Source organism: Podarcis cretensis, assembly GCF_951804945.1.
Source record: "Podarcis cretensis genome assembly, chromosome: Z".
In the NCBI taxonomy this organism is placed as follows: Eukaryota; Metazoa; Chordata; class Lepidosauria; order Squamata; family Lacertidae; genus Podarcis; species Podarcis cretensis.
In genome coordinates this window covers 45,676,530-45,695,145 of record NC_137184.1, presented here as the reverse complement: position 1 = coordinate 45,695,145, position 18,616 = coordinate 45,676,530, and the positions used below count along the sequence as shown (strand labels likewise).

The 18,616-nt window shown below is 47.0% G+C and overlaps 1 protein-coding gene across 1 annotated transcript; it reads left to right on the top strand.

Annotated features, from left to right (window-relative positions):
* The first annotated feature begins 1,405 nt into the window (after nucleotides 1-1,405).
* On the top strand, nucleotides 1,406-18,389 carry LOC307208235 (coagulation factor IX-like). The gene is made up of 8 exons (XM_079962845.1): nucleotides 1,406-1,560; nucleotides 10,559-10,722; nucleotides 12,202-12,226; nucleotides 13,512-13,625; nucleotides 14,188-14,316; nucleotides 15,582-15,796; nucleotides 17,020-17,134; nucleotides 17,501-18,389. The coding sequence occupies exons 1-8, from the start codon at nucleotides 1,494-1,496 to the stop codon at nucleotides 18,049-18,051; spliced, it is 1,380 nt and encodes a 459-aa protein (XP_079818971.1). The 5' UTR covers nucleotides 1,406-1,493; the 3' UTR covers nucleotides 18,052-18,389.
* The last annotated feature ends 227 nt before the right edge of the window (nucleotides 18,390-18,616 follow it).

The window sequence follows — 18,616 nt, the reverse complement described above, 5'->3', positions numbered from 1 at the left end:
AATAAACACAACAGTAGAATAATTAGTTAAAGCCATGAGATGGCTCACAGATTTAGTCTAAAGCCCCATGTGCACTATGCATTTAAAGCACCACCAGTCCACTTTAAACAGTCATGGCTTCGACCAAAGAATACTGGGAACTGTAGCTTGTTAAGGGTGCTAAGTGTTGTTTGTAGACTCCCCACTATTCCCCTCCCATAAAACTACAGTTCTCAGAGCGGTCAATTCCTGTTCCCAGGGCACTCTGAGGATTACAGCTCTGTAAACAGAGGCCTCCTAACAACACTCAGCACCCTTAACAGACTATAGTTCCCAGGGGGAATCATCTCCTTGAGGGGGAGGCATCTCTCTCTTAGAGTGGCATAATACTTCTTTAAATGTATAGCGCAAATAGGCCCCAAGACAGAGATTTCAAGCTTATTCCTTCTGAAGTGCTGAGATCAGCATGCTACATATTTGGATTACTGGGATCAAGAAGGGGGGAATGGCAGTGCTGCTCCATTTATTTGAGAAATACTGAGTTTATAATCCCATTTCCCAAATGAAACCTGCGTAGGCAGGGAACAGAAGTAAGGAGAAGCATGGCAGTCTTCCCTTCCCCTCTCTATCCTTCTGAGCTGTTGATGCCTGATGATGCAGCAATGTTGAAGAAGAGATGGGTGTGCTTCTGGGTGATGGGTCTAATCAGGGGTGTCAACTTGAATAAAATATTATGGGGGCAAGTAATTGATGACAAGATGCAACACACACACACACACACACACACACCATTTGAATGGCAATGCCCATCAATTGGGGGGGGGCCCTCAAGTATTTTATTGGAGGAACTTCAGCCCCTAAGAGTTGACTCCAATTCATCTACTCCAGTGCCTATGGCTTATAGACCTTATTGACTCACAAGCCAAGATAGTGAAAACTCACTTTGGGTTCTCTGTGACCTCCACCAACCTGGTGCCCTCTCCTGACCCCTGTGCTGGCTGGGGTTGGTGGGAATGGTGGGAGATACCAGATTGGCAAAGACTGGTCTGAAGACTGCCATGTCTCCTTACTTCTATTCCCTGCCTACACAGGTTTCACTTGGGAAAGAAAGTGTAGAAACCAACGTGCTTTGCATAGGTAAAATTTGCACCCACTGCCCCACCCACTTTGGCCAGCAGCCCTGCCCACCATTTGCATGTGGGTCTTGGAAAGTTACCTAGCAGAGAATCTGGTATTTGGCCTGAGAAAAGATTCCCCAGCCCTGCTTTTCAGAGACCCTAGCCCTTTTTCTGTGAGGTTTTATGTCATGGCCATGCTGAAACTGGTGTTTCAATATAGGGGAAGCCATTTTAGAAACTTCCGGAGGAGTCCACCCAGGGACTTCCTTTTAGAAGATGACCTCAAAGCTGAGCCCAAAACAAAACAAATATGTACTTGCCCTTTGGACCCCTTAAACTGGTGGCTCCTAGTCCACAATACATTGTTAGCAAAGCAGATGCGCTGCTTTTAAGAAAATGGCAAACAGCTTCTTCGTGCTGGCCATCTGTCTCCTGGGATGTCACCTCCATGGCGAATGTGCAGGTGGGTTCATTTTAAACTGAATGAGTCACTTGAAATGAGACCAGGGTCCAGGTGGCAGATATGTGATCAATAATTTACAAGGGAGGAGAAACATTTCACTCTTGTCAAATGTTTTTTATGTATAGGATCTTTTTCTTTTTTTTAATGTAGTTGCCAGAGGAATAACATCTGTTGACCCAACTTTCATTAATTTAAAGAACTGAGGGTGGTGGTGGCTTCATATAGCCTTCAGTTCACAGTGTAGTTAAATTAAGAAATGCAATATCTCGGTGCACATTTTGACAGATACGATTTAGCGCCTGGCTACTGTTTTATGAGTAGCTTTGATTTGTTGATAATTTTAATGTGCTTTCGGTTTTTTTAAAATGATACTTGCACTGTATATTTTTTTGATGTGTATTTATTAAAACATATATATTTATATACCACTATTCGTTACAAAAATATCAGAGCTGTTTGCAATTGTACAAAAAGAAGCCTGCTACAAAAACCATGTAAAAAAAAAAAGTTGAAACCAGAAATCAGCAAACTGTCGTAGAAAGATGTATTCCTAACTGCCTTCATAAACCTGTGACCAAAGAAAAATTTCAGGAGGCATTTAAACGTTGAAACAGAAGGTACCTGTTGAATCACTAGAGGCAGAGTATTCCACAGGACTCAGCTGATGACATGGAAGGCTGATTTTCCTCTTTTCAAATGAGCCTCTGAGTCAGAGGACAACCAACTGCATTCCTGCAGACGATCTTGGTGATCAAGTTGGGATATAAGGGTTCAGGTAGTCGCTTAGGTACTTTACCTGTTCAGGGCTTTGCAATTATTAAAGGAACTTGAACGTGGCTCAGTAGTAGATGGGAAGCCAATGAAAATGTTTTAACAATGGTGCCTCATGATATCCATCAGATGCCTTCTTCAGCAGTCTGGCCGCTGCCTTCTGCACCGGCTGGAGTCCTGGGTTCCGGCAGAAGAAAAAACAATTAATATAAATAGATTAAACAAGGAAGAAGAAATTGTGACAGCTCCAATTAACCAGAGGCTGCAGTGTTGTGTTTAGAGTGTTGGACTAAGACCTGGGAGACCAGGGTTCAAATCTCCGATCAGCCGTGAAGCTCACTGGGTGACCTTGGAGTCAGTCACTCAATCTCAGCCTAACAACCTCAAAGGGTTGTTGTGCAGATAAAACAAGGGGGAGAACTATGTATGCCACCTTGAACTCCATGGAGGAAAGGTGGAATGTAATAATAATAATAATAATAATAATAATAAAAAAAAAAAAAAAAAAACATTGCATAGACAAATAATGATGAATGAAAATGAATATAATTATTTCCATATTTGACATATAAGCCTGAACAGATATTTAAAATGCAATTTGGGATATTTACAGGGAGTTCACCTTAAAAAATGAATATTATTTTGTGTGGTTATTTCAAATTTGGCAGCTGATTCAAACCTTGTTTATGGAATAGATTAGGAATATAGTAAAAAAAAAATATGCATAAAATGTACTTTGATGCTTCCTTTCTCTGCATTTTAGGATGTGCATCCAGCTGCATACTTCAGGCACAATTCAGCCAGAGTTATACATGTTTAAGTCTTGTGGCTTTTGATGGATTTTGATGGGCAAGTTAAGCTCTTACTTGAACTTGTCTCACTGAAATCAATGGTATGAATGACCACATAACTAGCTGTGTGGCTCATTCCTTAGCTTTGGCAAATAAGTCATAGGTCACAACTGGGAGTTTAATTATTACCTTAGTGAGAGCAGGGAATACAGGGACTGAGGGAGCCTCCTTCAATAGGATTTCTGTATGGCCAACTGCCTTGGATTGTGACAGTTCTGTTTTTTACAGTTCGTATCATGCTTATGATCTGTGCAACCATCCCTCTGTTTCCGAAATAGGATTGCCATATTTCAAAAAGTTGTTAAGCTTTTCTTGACAAAGTTCTTTGGTGGGTTTTGATATGTTTTTGTTTTTGTTTTGCCAAAGAAGTTGTTGCGGGCTTTTTTGTGAAATCTGAACAACAACAGAAATGAGTTTTTATAGCTGCCACGTGGCCGAATCTTCCTGGACATTTAAGCGATTTCCGCCCAAATGCTCCTCTGGGGTGGAGGTGCTAAATACTGGCTATGTCTGGAAAATTCCGGACATATGGTAACCCTAAGAAGACAATGCTGTTATACAGCCAATTTGGAGGGGGGTGGGGTGAGAGGGTCGGGAGTAGCATTTTTACCTACCCCATTTCAAGAAGGAAAACACTTCTCTCATAGATAAGCAGCGGAGAACCTCAGGCCTGGATGGGGGCAAATGCAGCCCCCCATGTCTCTCAATTCGGCCCTCAGATTCTTCCTCAGGCTCCACCGCTCACCAGCCTTGCCCTTGCGTGTTTCTGCCTGGCTGGAATGTGTCCTTGAATTGCAATCATGCCTTTTGCTTGTCAGAGTAGATGGAGAAAGGAATGCAGTTGAATGCACCCCCCTTTAAATCACATATTTTGCTCCACCCACTTTTCCTCTGACTCCACCCAGCACTTATGTTGTGTATTGAGTCAAAGGATTTTATATCTGTATTATTATTGTCTGTATTGGCATTAGGGTAAAGTAACTGCCTTTTGGTTCCAGAGGGTACAGCTACTATTGGTTCATTTAAGCTGCTGTATTTGGATCCTCTGTCTTATTGGTTTCCTCCAAAAGGCAGGACTGTGATTGCCTGATATTGTTCCCTCCAAAATGTATCCTTTCTAGCTAGTTCCCTGTCCCTATAAATGTAGCTCTCCCCTCCCCAGGTCTCAGTCTTGTTGCTTTAATAAAGAAGTGTTACTAGAGAACTGTCTCCAGCATATTATGTCAAGAGAGCTGAAATCACAAACCCCGCGTCACAACAACTGGCGACGAGGATGGGATCCGGAATGCTGAGGAGCGGGTAAACGCAGCCCTGCCTCAGAGTCCGGATTGTAGCGAAGAACAAGACTCACTGGCCAGCTGAGAAGACGACCCTGCCCACAGGACAATGGAGAGTCCAAGGGTATTGGAGCCCTTCCAGCCATCAGAGCCCCACACGTGGGAAGACTACGTCAAACGCTTCGAGTTCTTCGCAGTGGCTCAAGGGATCACCGATGCCAGCAAAAGAAGGGCCACATTCCTGAGCTACTGTGGGCCTGAGATCTTCACGCTGGCCAAGGCATTGCTTGCCCCAGCGAAGCTAAGTGAGACATCTCTCGAAGATATTCTTGCCTGCCTAACAAGCCATTTAGCGCCTACTGAGACCAAGATGGCCCGGCGGATGGAGTTTCATAAGAGGCAGCAGCGTGCTGGGGAGTCTGTATCTGCATTTCTAGCTGAACTGCGGAAGCTCGCTCAGCACTGCGACTTCCAAGATCTGGAAGAGACTCTCCTGGATCGGTTTATTTGTGGTCTGAGCAGCAAGAAAGCCAGAAGACGCATCGTGGCCAAAGAAGAGGTTACCCTTGCTTCAGCCTTGAAGGAGGCCACCACCACGGAGAATTATGAAAGAGAGGAGCTTGATGCCAGTCGCAGGGCCCCTAAGCCACAGATAGAAGTTGCGCATGCCATGGACAAGCTAGAGGCTACTCCGAGCCAGAGCCCAGTCCGTGGGGTCGAGTCAGTGCGTCAGGCCTGCACAGTGCACAAAGATCACCGAGGCAGGTGCCCTGGTTGTGGCGGAAACCATGAGCGGAAGAGTTGTCGTTTCCGGGATGCTATGTGCCGGACGTGCGGAAAGACAGGTCACATCGCCAGGGTCTGTCGATCGGCGGCGTTGGGAGCGACAGGAGCACCTAGACTGGAGCATCGCAGATCCCCCACAGCAAACCATGTTCTAAAGGACTGCCACTACGTAATGGAGATCAACGGGAGGGTCGTGCAGTTTCCAGCGCAAGGCAAGGCACACGTCAAGGTGAAGATTGAGGGTCAGCTGTGCGACATGGAGGTGGACTCCGGATCTGGATTCACTATCGTGTCAGACCAGACTGCGAGGACATTCTTTCCCAGGGGTAAGTTGCCCCCTCTGGAGCCCTTCCCGGCAACTTTGCAGTCATACTCAGCGGGCCGCATCCATGTCATGGGAATGTGTGCCGTGAGAGTACAGTTCCGGGACAAAGAGGCGGTACTCAAACTGGTGATTGCGAAGGGCAGTCGCCCCAGTCTCCTGGGCACTGACTGGTTCCCCGCCCTGGGACTGAGTATATCAGGGCTTAATTCAATCCAAACCTGCCCTGAGATGAGCGAGGCATTATGCAAAGAATTTGCTGGTCTTTTTAATGGAAAACTGGGTTGTTATAAAGGGCCCCCAGTTGACTTCGAATTGGACCCTGGGATGGCCCCAATCCGACTCAAACCAAGGCGAGTGCCATTTGCACTGCAACCCAAGATCGAAGCAGAGCTGGATAAATTGGTCAAGCAGGAAGTTCTCTCACCCGTGGACTCTGCTAAGTGGGAGAATCCAATCGTCACGCCCCTTAAAGCAAATGGGGAAGCCAGGATCTGTGCTGATTACAAATGTACTATCAATAAGGCACTTAGGGGAAACTCATACCCCATTCCAGTCGTATCACATCTGTTGGCTAAACTGGCTGGGGGCAAGGTGTTCGCCAAAATTGACCTGGCGCAAGCTTACCAACAGCTGCCAGTAACCCCACAATCAGTGGAAGCACAGACTATTGTCACACATAAAGGGGCGTTCAGAGTTAACAGATTACAATTTGGAGTTTGTGTGGCCCCAGGAATTTTTCAAGGGCTCATGGAACGCCTGTTAAGAGGTCTGCCGGGGGTCTTGCCATTTTTTGATGACGTTTTGATTGCTGGAAAAGACCCACAGGAACTGGTTGCATGTGTCCGTGCCGTGTTGCTCAAGTTCAAGGAGGTGGGGTTGCAACTAAAAAAGGAAAAATGCAGTTTTGGGGTGCCAACTGTGGAATTCTTAGGGTTTAAAATTGATGCATCAGGCATCCACCCCACAGATGCTAAGGTTAAGGCTATCATCGAGGCACCACGACCACAGAACAAGACGGAGTTGCAGTCATTCCTGGGACTTATTAACTTTTATCATTCGTTCTTACCCCAGAAAGCTTCGGTAGCTGAACCATTACATAGACCGTTGCAGAAAAAGAATGTGTGGCGATGGGGGCAGGAGCAGCAGAAGGCTTTTGACTCCTTGCGGGGAATGCTGAGTAGCAAGAGCGTCCTTGCTCATTATGATGAATCGAAGCCACTGGTCCTGGCATGTGATGCCTCTCAATACGGCCTGGGGGCGGTGCTGAGTCATAGGGAACCGGATGGGTCGGAAAAGCCCATCTCTTTCTATTCCCGTACGTTGTCGCCCACGGAGCGCAACTATGCTCAAATTGACAAAGAGGCGCTTGCAATTGTGGCAGGAATCAAAAAGTTCCATGATTATGTGTTCGGTCGTCATTTCTCCATTGAAACGGACCACAAACCACTGTTGGGGTTGTTCAACCCGAACAAACAAACGCCACAAATTCTCTCCCCCAGAATGTTGCGTTGGTCTATATTCCTGAACGGGTTCCAGTACACCTTGACCCATGTGCCGGGGAAACAGTTGTGCCACGCTGATGCGCTGAGTCGATTGCCCCTTCCTGGCGGGAGCAATGAGGATCCTGCTCCAGCGGAGCACATAATGATGCTGGAAACACTTCCGGGGGCTCCTGTAACGGCTGCTGATATTGCTGAGAAAACGAGGAAAGATGCTGTTCTCTCCCGTGTGCTCACTTGGGTGGGGAGGGGGTGGCCAGGTGGTCCGCATGAAGACAAATTCAGGCCTTATGCGACAAGGCAGCACGAGTTATCCATGCATAAGGGTTGTCTCCTGTGGGGAGATAGGGTGATCATCCCAGCACCACTGAGAAACAGGGTTCTTGAGACGCTTCACATGGGACACCCAGGAATGGTCAGGATGAAGTCGCTAGCCCTATGTTATGTGTGGTGGCCTGGAATGGACCAGAACATAGAACAATGGGTATAAACATGCAAGGCATGCCAAGAGGTGCGGCCAGAAGTGGCCAGAGCACCAGTTCACTGGTGGGAGCACTCCAGAGCTCCCTGGAGCCGGCTGCACTTAGATTTTGCTGGGCCATTCCAGGGGAAGGTCTTTTTGGTTATCGTCGATGCATATTCCAAATGGTTAGAAGTGGCGATGGTCCCTAGAATGGCATCAGCTGCCGTAATCAAGGTGTTGAGGCAGCTGTTTGCAACCCACGGGTTACCTGAGACCATTGTATCAGATAATGGGGCAGCTTTTGTATCCCAAGAATTCAGGGCATTCTTGGCTGATAACTTCATAAGAGGGGTCACATCCGCGCCCTTTCACCCATCCTCCAATGGGCAGGTGGAGCGCATGGTAAGAACAGCCAAATAATCCATTGCGCGCTTAATGGAGGGTAACTGGTCAGCTCGCATCACGCGAATGTTATTTTTGCAGCATGCGACACCGTGTACTGCGACGGGCAAGTCGCCAGCTGAGCTGCTCTTGGGTAGAAGATTGGTAACGGTGCTGGATTATGTCCACCCGGATAAAATGCCAAACCGTAATTCAAGAGCAAACCCCCAGGCTGAGACTGACACAACAAGGTATTTCGCCCCTGAAGATCTGGTCTGGGTGAGGAACCGCGGTGGGTGGCTGGTGTGGTCACCCGGACTAGTGGACCTGTGTCCTATTATGTGACCTTGGAAAATGGGCAAGTTTGGAAGAGACATATAGATCAGCTGAGGCGCCGGGCGCTCAGCAGGGAGGAGTCTGATAATTCATCCCTGGCTAACGACGCAGAGCTGCAAGACCAGACTGAAAATGCCCCAGAGGTGCAATCACCAGGGGCTTCAGCAAATGAACCAGGGTCTGCTAGTCCTCAGGATGACGAGGTACAGGTAGGGGACCCTGAGATGTCTGGGACTCCATCTGTTCCTGACGAAACCCCTATAGCAGCCCCCCTACCACAGGTGATACCCAATCCAGAACCGGCAACACCTGTTGTCAGGAGATCAAGTAGAAGTTGTAGGACCCCACAGTACCTGAGAGATTACGTCTGCTGTGCTCACTAGGGGGGGAGGGGTGTTGTGTATTGAGTCAAAGGATTTTATATCTGTATTTTTATTGTCTGTATTGGCATTAGGGTAAAGTAACTGCCTTTTGGTTCCAGAGGGTACAGCTACTATTGGTTCATTTAAGCTGCTGTATTTGGATCCTCTGTCTTATTGGTTTCCTCCAAAAGGCAGGACTGTGATTGCCTGATATTGTTCCCTCCAAAATGTATCCTTTCTAGCTAGTTCTCTGTCCCTATAAATGTAGCTCTCCCCTCCCCAGGTCTCAGTCTTGTTGCTTTAATAAAGAAGTGTTACTAGAGAACTGTCTCCAGCATATTATGTCAAGAGAGCTGAAATCACAAACCCCACGTCACAACAACTTACATGTGGCCCCTGGAAAGTTGCCTTTGAGGGATGCAGCCCCTGAGGCGAAAATATTTCTCCACTCATGGAATGGATGTCACAGGTTTGCATTTTCAACACTCCCCGGTGTTGCAAACTCTCTGCAACCAGAAGGCCAACACTGAAGCAAAGTGGCTGCACTAGAATCTCCCAGCCTGATGGAGTCGCTTTCTACTTGCAGAGCATTTTTGACACATAGGAGCAGTCTGAACTTGTATCTCCAGTCTGCATTCTGAACTAGGTTGGGCTGGTCTTCTTCCACCTCATTTTACTGCACTCAGCCTCAGTAATCCTTACAACACACCTGTAAGCTGGGGTAGCATTGTTGGTGTTGGCATCCATCTGTCTTGGGATACCTTCAGGGGTGAAATCAAAACTGTTGAAGAGTTACAGTGCCTGCTGCAGCTATAGACACCAAAATGGGAGAGACATTTTTTATTGCAGTGGGGCGTCTGGTTTCCCTGGTGCGGATGAACCATGGTTTTTCGTCTCTCTGTGCCCTCCCAGCAGCCATTTCTCCTATGGTCATTGCTGTAGATGCACAACCTGACTGTCTGTCTCCAGGCACTGTGTCTGCAAGGGTGGGGTTATTGTTGCCAGCCTTCATGTCACATTTGCAGATATCTTTATAATGCAGAGTTGGTCTGCCAACAGGCCTGGTGCCTGAAGACAGCTCCTCATAGAGCTCATCCTTGGGGATCCTTCCATCCTCCATTCTGTGTACATGACCAAGCAAGCATAGACGTTGCTGAGACAAGAGTGTGAACATGCTGGGAATGTGGACACATATTGCCTGATACTTGTTTCTACCATGTGATGCCCAAAATCTTCCTGACACAGCACATATGGAAGGCATTGAGGCGTTTCTCCTAGCAGGTGTAAATTGCCCGTGACTATGAAGCTGTGTGCTCACCGCACAAGTCTGGTAGACCTTCATCTTGGTATTGGTCATTAGCATCACATTCTCCCATTTCCTTTTGGAGAGGTGAGCCATTGCCATCACTGCCTTGCCACTTGTCTAGCTCAGGGTTCATGGAAAGGTTAGACAGGCAGACAAAATTGTCTACCACCTCAAGGGTGTGATCACCAATGCTGATACCTAGTGTGCTGGCAGTGTCCTGACCCAAGAGGCTGGTCTTCGTCAGGCTGTTGGTGAGACCAAACTTGAGACAGGTTTGGGCAAAACAGTTGATGAGTCTCTGGAAAACTTCCTCAGAGTACACTGACAGGACTGCATCATCTGCAAACAACATCTCAGTCGGGATTTGAACCCAGGTCTTAGTCTAACACTCTACCCGTGGCACCACACTGGCTGTAATAATGTCTTGCCTACATCCATCCAGGTGAATTTGTGGCTGTGGTGAGATTTGAGTGGTGAACCTCTTGGCTTTTTCTGTTTACCAGCAAGTCTCAACTTCAAGAACATCCAAGCACCCAAACAGCCATGGCTTTAATTGTCCCAGGGACCCTGGGTAGTTATTATTCCAGTTAATTCTTTTGCTCATTTCGCTCTCTGACCTGTTGCTTCTTTGCAACTTGAAGTTTTTATAAACCAGGATGAGGCGAATGCCGTTTTGCCACGCTACAAAAGGTACAATTCTGGGCGGCTGGAAGAAATGGTTCAAGGAAACCTTGAGCGCGAGTGCCAGGAAGAAAGATGCAGCTATGAGGAAGCAAGAGAAGTATTTGAAAATGATGAGAAAACGGTGAGTTCCAATTATTAGAATTCAAGATCTAGAACTTCACCATGGGTGTGCAATTTAAAAAAGAACCTGCTATGCAATCTAGAACTGTTTGCAAGGAGTCTTGTGAAATTCTCCATCCTACTGACAGGCAGATAATTTTTTTTTTTCTGAGCGGGTTGGACTACAGTGGTGCCCCGCAAGACGAATGCCTCGCAAGACGGAAAAGCCGCTAGACGAAAGGGTTTTCCGTTTTGGAGGTGCTTCGCAAAACGAATTTCCTATGGGCTTGCTTCGCAAGACGAAAATGTCTTGCGAGTTCCTGCGGGTTTTTTTTCCTCCCCCCCCCTTTTTCTAAGCCGCTAAGCCGCTTATCAGCTGATCCGCTAAGCCGCTAAGCCGCTTATCAGCTGATCCGCTAAGCCGCTTAACAGCTGATCCGCGAAGCCGCTTAACAGCTGATCCGCGAAGCCGCTTATCAGCTGATCCGCTAAGCCGCTAAGCCGCTTAACAGCTGATCCGCTAAGCCGCTTATCAGCTGATCCGCTAAGCCGCTAAGCCGCTTAACAGCTGATCCGCTAAGCCGCTTATCAGCTGATCCGCTAAGCCGCTAAGCCGCTAATAGCGCTAATCCGCTAATGGGCTTGCTTCGCAAGATGAAAAAACCGCAAGACGAAGAGACTCGCGGAACGGATTCTTTTCGTCTTGCGAGGCACCACTGTATTTAACTAAATTTCTCCCAACAGGAGGAGAAATTCTCCCATAGTTTGTTGCAAGTTAGAAAGAACAGCCCCTCCCAAAATGTGTGTATGTGAGAAAGGTTCCACTAGTGTGATCTCACTGAGTTCAATGGGGCTTTTTAGCAGGTAAGTATGTACATCAGCCTTAGTGTGCTTTACTCAACCTCTTTAGTAAATCCCAGTGAACTCTATGATTCTGTGCCAAGGTATCCAAATTCTGTACTTAGAAAATTTTGTGGCCTACAGACAAAGTAGATGTATGTGAGTCCCCTTATTTTGCACATTCTGCCACATTTACTTTATTGCATAATTATTATTTTGCTGGGATAGGGAGTGAGAAGGGCTTGAACCCTTCATTGGCTTCTGAAAAGCATATTTAGCTGCCAGTTTAGCTTTTGCACATACGGTAGGCACAACACCTCAGCCTTTAAAGGATACCTTAGTTTCGCAGCAACGAGGACTAGAATCCTGGTTTTCTTTTGAAATGAAAATAGAAGCTGACTTCCACAGCAAAAAATATAAGATGTGGGTTCTCTGTGAATGTACTATCCTGATTATTTCTGACTGTAGATGATTAGAAGGAGTTTGTTATGTACTCAGTCATGGGTTAAAAGCATTGACATCACCCTTACACATGATTTGAACCCACAAATCGGTGCTGGGTCTGGATCATTATACAAATGTTATATAGATGGCTTATATATATTACTTGCTTTCCTGCTTTCATTTTCATTTGAATTCAGCTTTACCATATTTCTTGCAGCTGGAATTCTGGAAGGTATACCTTGGTAAGTAGGCTTTTTTTAAAAAAAATGACACTTCAATTGCATTGCAGTACTTTATTCTCAAAATGAAACAGTTGCATTCCAACTGGAATCATGGAAAAGGCCAGTAAATGGAAGACGATTGACTCCTGAGTTTTAGGGCACTCTTTGGGGGAGGGGTGCAGGGCCTTGCAGAGCCAGGCAGAGGCCCAGGCCAGGTAGATAAGGTGCCCCCCTTTTTTTACCCCAGGGATATCTGAAGTCTTATAAATAAGTAAGTATATAAGTATGCTGACCAAGGCCCCCTTGGAATTGGAGACCTGGGCCAAGTGGCCCATATGCCCCCCCCCCTCTGTCTGGACCTAGTTGTGTGTTTGCTTTTAACATATTGTTGTACAGTTGAATGCATAAGGTCTGTCACTAACATTCTGGGATGTAGAAGTGCTGAAATTCAGACAGAGCAGAACCCGAAAGAAACCAGCATATTGGGGGAAAACAATAGAAGAAAACTGGGGGAATCCATTAATTTCTACCTGTAAGATGTTAATTTCCCATCTCTCTCTCCCACCCCCTCCCTTTTTATGGCTCGTTGGTAGAGTCCATGCCAAAGGTTCCTTGTTCAGTCCATGACATCTGCAGGTGGGTCTGAAACTCTGGAGAGCAACTGCAAGGCAGGGTAGACAGTGCCGAGCTAAATAGACCCATGATCTGGCTTCCTGGGTCTACTGCTGTATTTGGATTGGGATAATAATCCTTGATACTTGATTACTGCAGCAATGCACTTTATGTGGGGCTGTGTTGGGACAGGTGTGGAACCTCCAGCTGGTGAAGAATGCAGTGGCAAGACTGCTGATAGGGGCAGGCAGCCTTGCAAAAATATTTGTACTGACTGCCCATAGGCTCCTAGGCCAGGTTCAAGGCTCTTATGCTGGTCTACAAGCCTTCAACAACTTGGCCTTCCTCTCCCAGCTTCATCTCTGAAATAATGTAGAGAAGCACTGTTCGTCGCCCTGTATGTTACAGAGGCCTGACTAGCTTCAAATTAGTAGAGACACACTAATGGTCCCTCTTGCTGGCAGCTTTTAGGAGCTACAGGTGAAGGCTGAGTGCAAGGTGGGGACTGAAGGTGGATAAACGTTCCCAGAAGAAGAAGCACAATTTGCTCCTCCCCCCCCCCCCAAGATACTACCCCTACCCTAACACCCCCTCCACCCCGACTTTTTTGCTTATGCACGATAAAGATGTGTAAATAGCAATGCAACTGTTGGATAATGCAAGTTCCTATTACATTTCCTTCTTCTTTTCCAAGACGGAAACCAGTGTGACTCAAACCCCTGTTTGAATGGAGGTCGGTGTGAAGATGATATCAGTAACTACATATGCTGGTGTCTGGGTGGTTATGAAGGAAGGAACTGTGAATTAGGTATGTTAAGAGGGAGTCTGTCTCTGTTGCACAATGCCATAAATCAAGAGGGTGTTAAGCAACCAACCATTGCCAAGTATGGTAGTGTGTCAAAGGCCCTATCTGCACTGCACTTTTAAAGCTGTACGGCACCACTTTAAGCAGCCAAGGGTACCCCAAAGAATTCTGGGAGCTGTCGTCTGTTAAGGGTGCTGGGAGTTGTTGGGAAACCCCTATACCCCTTCAAAGCTACAGTTGTCAGAGTGGTTTAACAATCAAATCCTCTTCCCAGAGAGCTGTGAAGGGTTGGAGGAGGAGCTTTGAGGGGAGGGCATAAAAGGGGTTGTGGTTGGCAATGGGGTGAGATGTTTGGCGGCGTTGGCGAGCAACATGAACAGCAATGGCAGGCCCTAGTAGAAAGATAAATGCTGAAGTCATTTTGTAAGTTTTCCTGTGTGAACCATCCCTTAATGTTGATCAGTGATGGGACTTCTTCATTGTCTCCACATTCTCCACCCTCCACAGCCCTCTTCTGCTCTTAACCCATGATTAAATTTGATTCCCTTTACCCCATTGCAATCAGATGCTACTTGCTCCACAAAGAATGGAGGTTGTAAACAGTTTTGTAAGAATGGCCCAGGAGGGAAAGCATCCTGTTCCTGTGCTTCTGGCTATAGGCTTCAGGATGATCAGAGGAGCTGTGAGCCAACAGGTAAGTCTCCTTTTTGTTACAGCTTTATTAAAGTTTTGAGCTGTAAATCTCCCACACACTCTACATATTTAATATTTCAGGCTTCTATTCCTGTCATGGACACATGTTCCACCAAAATAAAAAAATGCACATTCCTTCTATTTGATGTACCGTATTTTTCGCCCTATAGGATGCACTTTTTCCCCTCCAAAAATGAAGGGGAAATGTGTGTGCGTCCTATGGGGCGAATATGCACCAACCCCTCTCGCTCTCCAGGCTTCAGGAGAGCCCCAGCGCCAGCCCCACAAGGTTGGGAGACAGCGGGGATGCAGAACGCTGCCATCCCGCTGTCTCCCGATGTGGTTTGGAGGCTGACGGCGGGGAGACGCGTGCTTCTCCCCGCCGCCAGCCCCGCAAGCTCCGGGGACAGCGGGGAAGCACAGCGCGTCTTCCCGCTGTCCCCGGACCTGGTCTGAAGGCGGGCGGCGGGGAGAAGAGCGCTTCTCCCCTCTGCCGGCCCCACAAGCGCCGGGGGGGGGGAATAATTTTTTTTCTTTTTCCCCCCCAAAAAAAACTTGGTGCGTCCTATGGGCCGGTGCGTCCTATGGGGCGAAAAATACGGTATTTAAGATTGGGTGGAATGGGTGCTGTCCAATAAGTGCTTGCTACCTTCACACTAGAACATACACTCATCTGTTTCATCACCTCTAGTGGGCTGTGGCTGTTCTATTTTTAAAACCTGTAAGGCATGAACTAGATTTGTCCCACCAACCTTCCCATTTGACCCACAAGGCCATTTTGGCCAAGCTACACCCACCTACCTTTCCTGTGGGATAGGGCAGCGTTAGACAAGAAAATCTTTGCAGGCACTGTGTTCCCCAAGCACAGGACATGCAAAGCCCCTTGTGGAGTGTGGGGAGGTGGAATCTCCATAAGGCTGCAAGCCTCTTCCTCCATAACAGTCCTTCCAAAACTTGGCCTAGCCTCCAGTTCCGAGTCCCAGTTCCTGGCTTCCATATGGGTACCATATGGTTCTCCTCCAGGGTCCACCCACTAGAGGACATCTGATTGGGGAAGGCTGCTTGATGGAAAAGGCTGCTCAAAGAAACCTTTGCCCTGAGCTACCAGAAGTCAGCCAAAGTAACTAATCCTTGCCTACTGAGTACAGTGTCAAAACCAGCAAGTCATTACTAAGCAAGAGGCATTTGTCTGCAACACTGTTGTGGGCCAGAGTCCCCTCTGTCAGAGGCAGGGGTGTTGTCTTCTTCTTATTTTGTTTCCCCCAGTGCCCTTCCCATGCGGAAAGGTCACAGCTCAAGAGGCAGTAAAGAAGCTCACCCGCTCAATGCCAAATACATTTGACGACTGGATGCTCACCAACACTACTGATGACCTTGAGGAGGAGTCAGGAGACAACGCCACCCAGGTTGTTTCCAAAATAGGAGCCAGAATTCGAGTGGTTGGTGGCATGGACAGCAAGAAAGGGGAGATTCCTTGGCAGGTACTGTAGTTGTCATGGTTGCTTTGTCATCTGGGGGTGCCTAACCTTGCAACTTCTTGTTCGCCATCAGGAAATTACGAAACACTTTATCCTTCTAAGGCAGCAGTAGCCAGTGTGGTTCCTTTCAAATGTTGATGTGCTGCAACTCCTATCATCCCTCACCATTGGAATGCTTCCTTGGGGCTGATGGGAATTGTAGTCCACCAACATCTGGAGGGCACCATGTTGGCCATGCCTGCTGTAATGAACACTGGGCTTTAACTAATGTAGGAGGAGGGAAGCAACTCCTACAGCTAACCTTTCTCACTCTGAAACAAACCTGTCGCCCACTCAGCACAGCTGAAATCAAGGAAAAGTTACTCATCAAATGTACAAACTCATTTCTTTTCTCTGTTCCACTCCTTAGTTTAGGGCCACAGTAAGATGGATTAGTCCTCGAGGTGAGACAAAGCTCTTTGTTATATTTAAGGTGACAGCGAGTGTCTGAAATTCAATTACTGTTGACATTTGCAAGGGAGAAAGGACAATTCCAGACACATTTTGTGAATGTCCCCAAGTCACATGAAGTCAGATAATGGCCTGTGGGCAAGGGACTGCCTACCTCTGAACTAGAAGCAGATGTTTCTTGGAGAGACTAGATATTGTATGGACAATGTACAAAATGCTGTTCAGATGTGCACATTCCACAAGTCCCGTTTGAGAGTGTGCGTATTTGCCAGGCAATGTGTACCCTTCTCATGGGCACATTCTCCATGAGGTACAGTGAATGTGTAGAACAGCTGGTTGATATGCACATCAACCACCCAACTCACATGATTCCTAACATACATAGATCTATAGGTATTTTCCCTTTCGTAGGGTGCCAGCGATCACATCCTGGTAACTATCAAGAGAGGCAAGCATCTCTCTGTGTCCAGGGGCACTCACACAATGTAGCTATGGTCAAAATCACTTCTGCATGTAAAATTTCCATAGCCTTTCTGGATTGGACCAATGGTGTGCTGTTTCCCAGGGTGCCCAAACCATAGCACATATGTCCCAGTAACGTAGACAACAGACATGCTGTACACACAGTTCTGCAAGCCCCCTCCTCATAGTCCTGTTCTTTGCTATCAGGCAACCTTCACCTTCCCTTTGAAAATGAGTCTCGCCCAAAGTTGAGTGGGTCTCTAGGCTGGTTATATAAATTTCCCATGGTCTAGTCCAGCCTTCTCTGCATGCAGGTTTATATCCTCAATGAAGAGCAGAAAGGATTCTGTGGAGGCTCAATCGTCAATGAAAGATGGATCGTCACTGCAGCCCACTGCCTTGAGTATGTGCCCCACACTGTTGTGGCAGGTAAGTCACGGAGTAATGTTTGTGTGAGCGCTGTGTGCCTCCTTGCCACATTTTTGCCAGAGCAGGGACGGGGAACCTCAGGGGTATTTACGGAAACGAGGTGGTAGGAAGAGAAAAATCCAAGGTGAGGCCAGGTTTTTGGTCTGGAAAATACCTGTGGTTCCTCCCACCGTTCCTCTGCGTCCAACTAGCCCATGGCATCAAACATGAAGGCAAGCAGATGGGGGGGGGCTGGCTGAGGTTGGGGGGGCAGTGCCCCTATGTGCTCTAATGGATCAGCCCCCTCTTCCATCATCATCATCATCATCATCATCATCATCATCATTATTATTATTATTTTAAAAGGATGCTTTGGCTCTTAATCAGGTGAGCATAACGTCAACATCGATGACGGCACTGAACAGCGTCGCCGGGTGATCAGAACGGTCCCCCACCCAACCTACAACGCTAGCAACAAGTACCACAATGACATTGCCCTTCTTGAGCTGGACTCGCCGCTGGAGTTCAACCAGTATGCCGTTCCCATTTGCATTGCGGACAAAGAGTTCACCAACAGCCTGCTCAAGCACAGCGTCGGCACTGTGAGTGGCTGGGGGAAGCTGGCGTTCCAAGGAAGGCTGGCTAGCATCCTACAGGTTCTCAAAGTGAAATACATTGACCGGCCAACCTGCCTAAGGAGCACCAGGTACCCCATCTTGCCCAACATGTTCTGTGCTGGCTACTCAGATGAAGAGAAGGATACATGCCAAGGGGACAGCGGGGGCCCTTACACTGCAGACATTGAAGGCACCTGGTTCCTAACAGGGATAACCAGCTGGGGGGAGGAGTGTGCGAAAAAGGGCAAATATGGCATCTACACCAGAGTTTCAAAATACATTAAGTGGATAAAAGACATGACGAGTTTGAATGCAAATTAACCCAGAGCTGTGATAGGGGGAGAAGTTTTGAAAATCCTTTTAGATTTGCATTTCTTCAAATTTTCCAAAGCAGTTATCTCCAGCCAAAAGTACCTGTGCACTGGGGTAATATATGCATGGAAATGGCAAATATATATTCAAGAAAATAACATTTTAAAAAACGAGAGCATCTGGTGAAATCAAAATTAAAATGCTGGTGGATTTTCATAAGGAATCCCTGCCCCCAAAGAGACTGCAAATTAGAGGTGTGGAAAACTTTATTTTAAGATTGGGAATACATGAGAAACAGGGAGAAATTGAAAATGACTGATTTGCCCATCCTTGCCAAAATGTATTCCCCCTCCCAAGCCCCTTTTTTTGGAAATAGTTTCACAAAATTAAACGCAACTGAGCACACATATTTTAGAAAAGTGTTTACAAAGGAATTGCTACCTAGAGGTAGTGTTGGGCAATGGGTAGAATATTTGGCTTGGATTACTAAAACTAATGTTAATTATCACGGCTGCGGGAATTTCAAACAAGCCACATCCCTACCTGTGGTGTTTAAGAGTAAAACACAAGATTT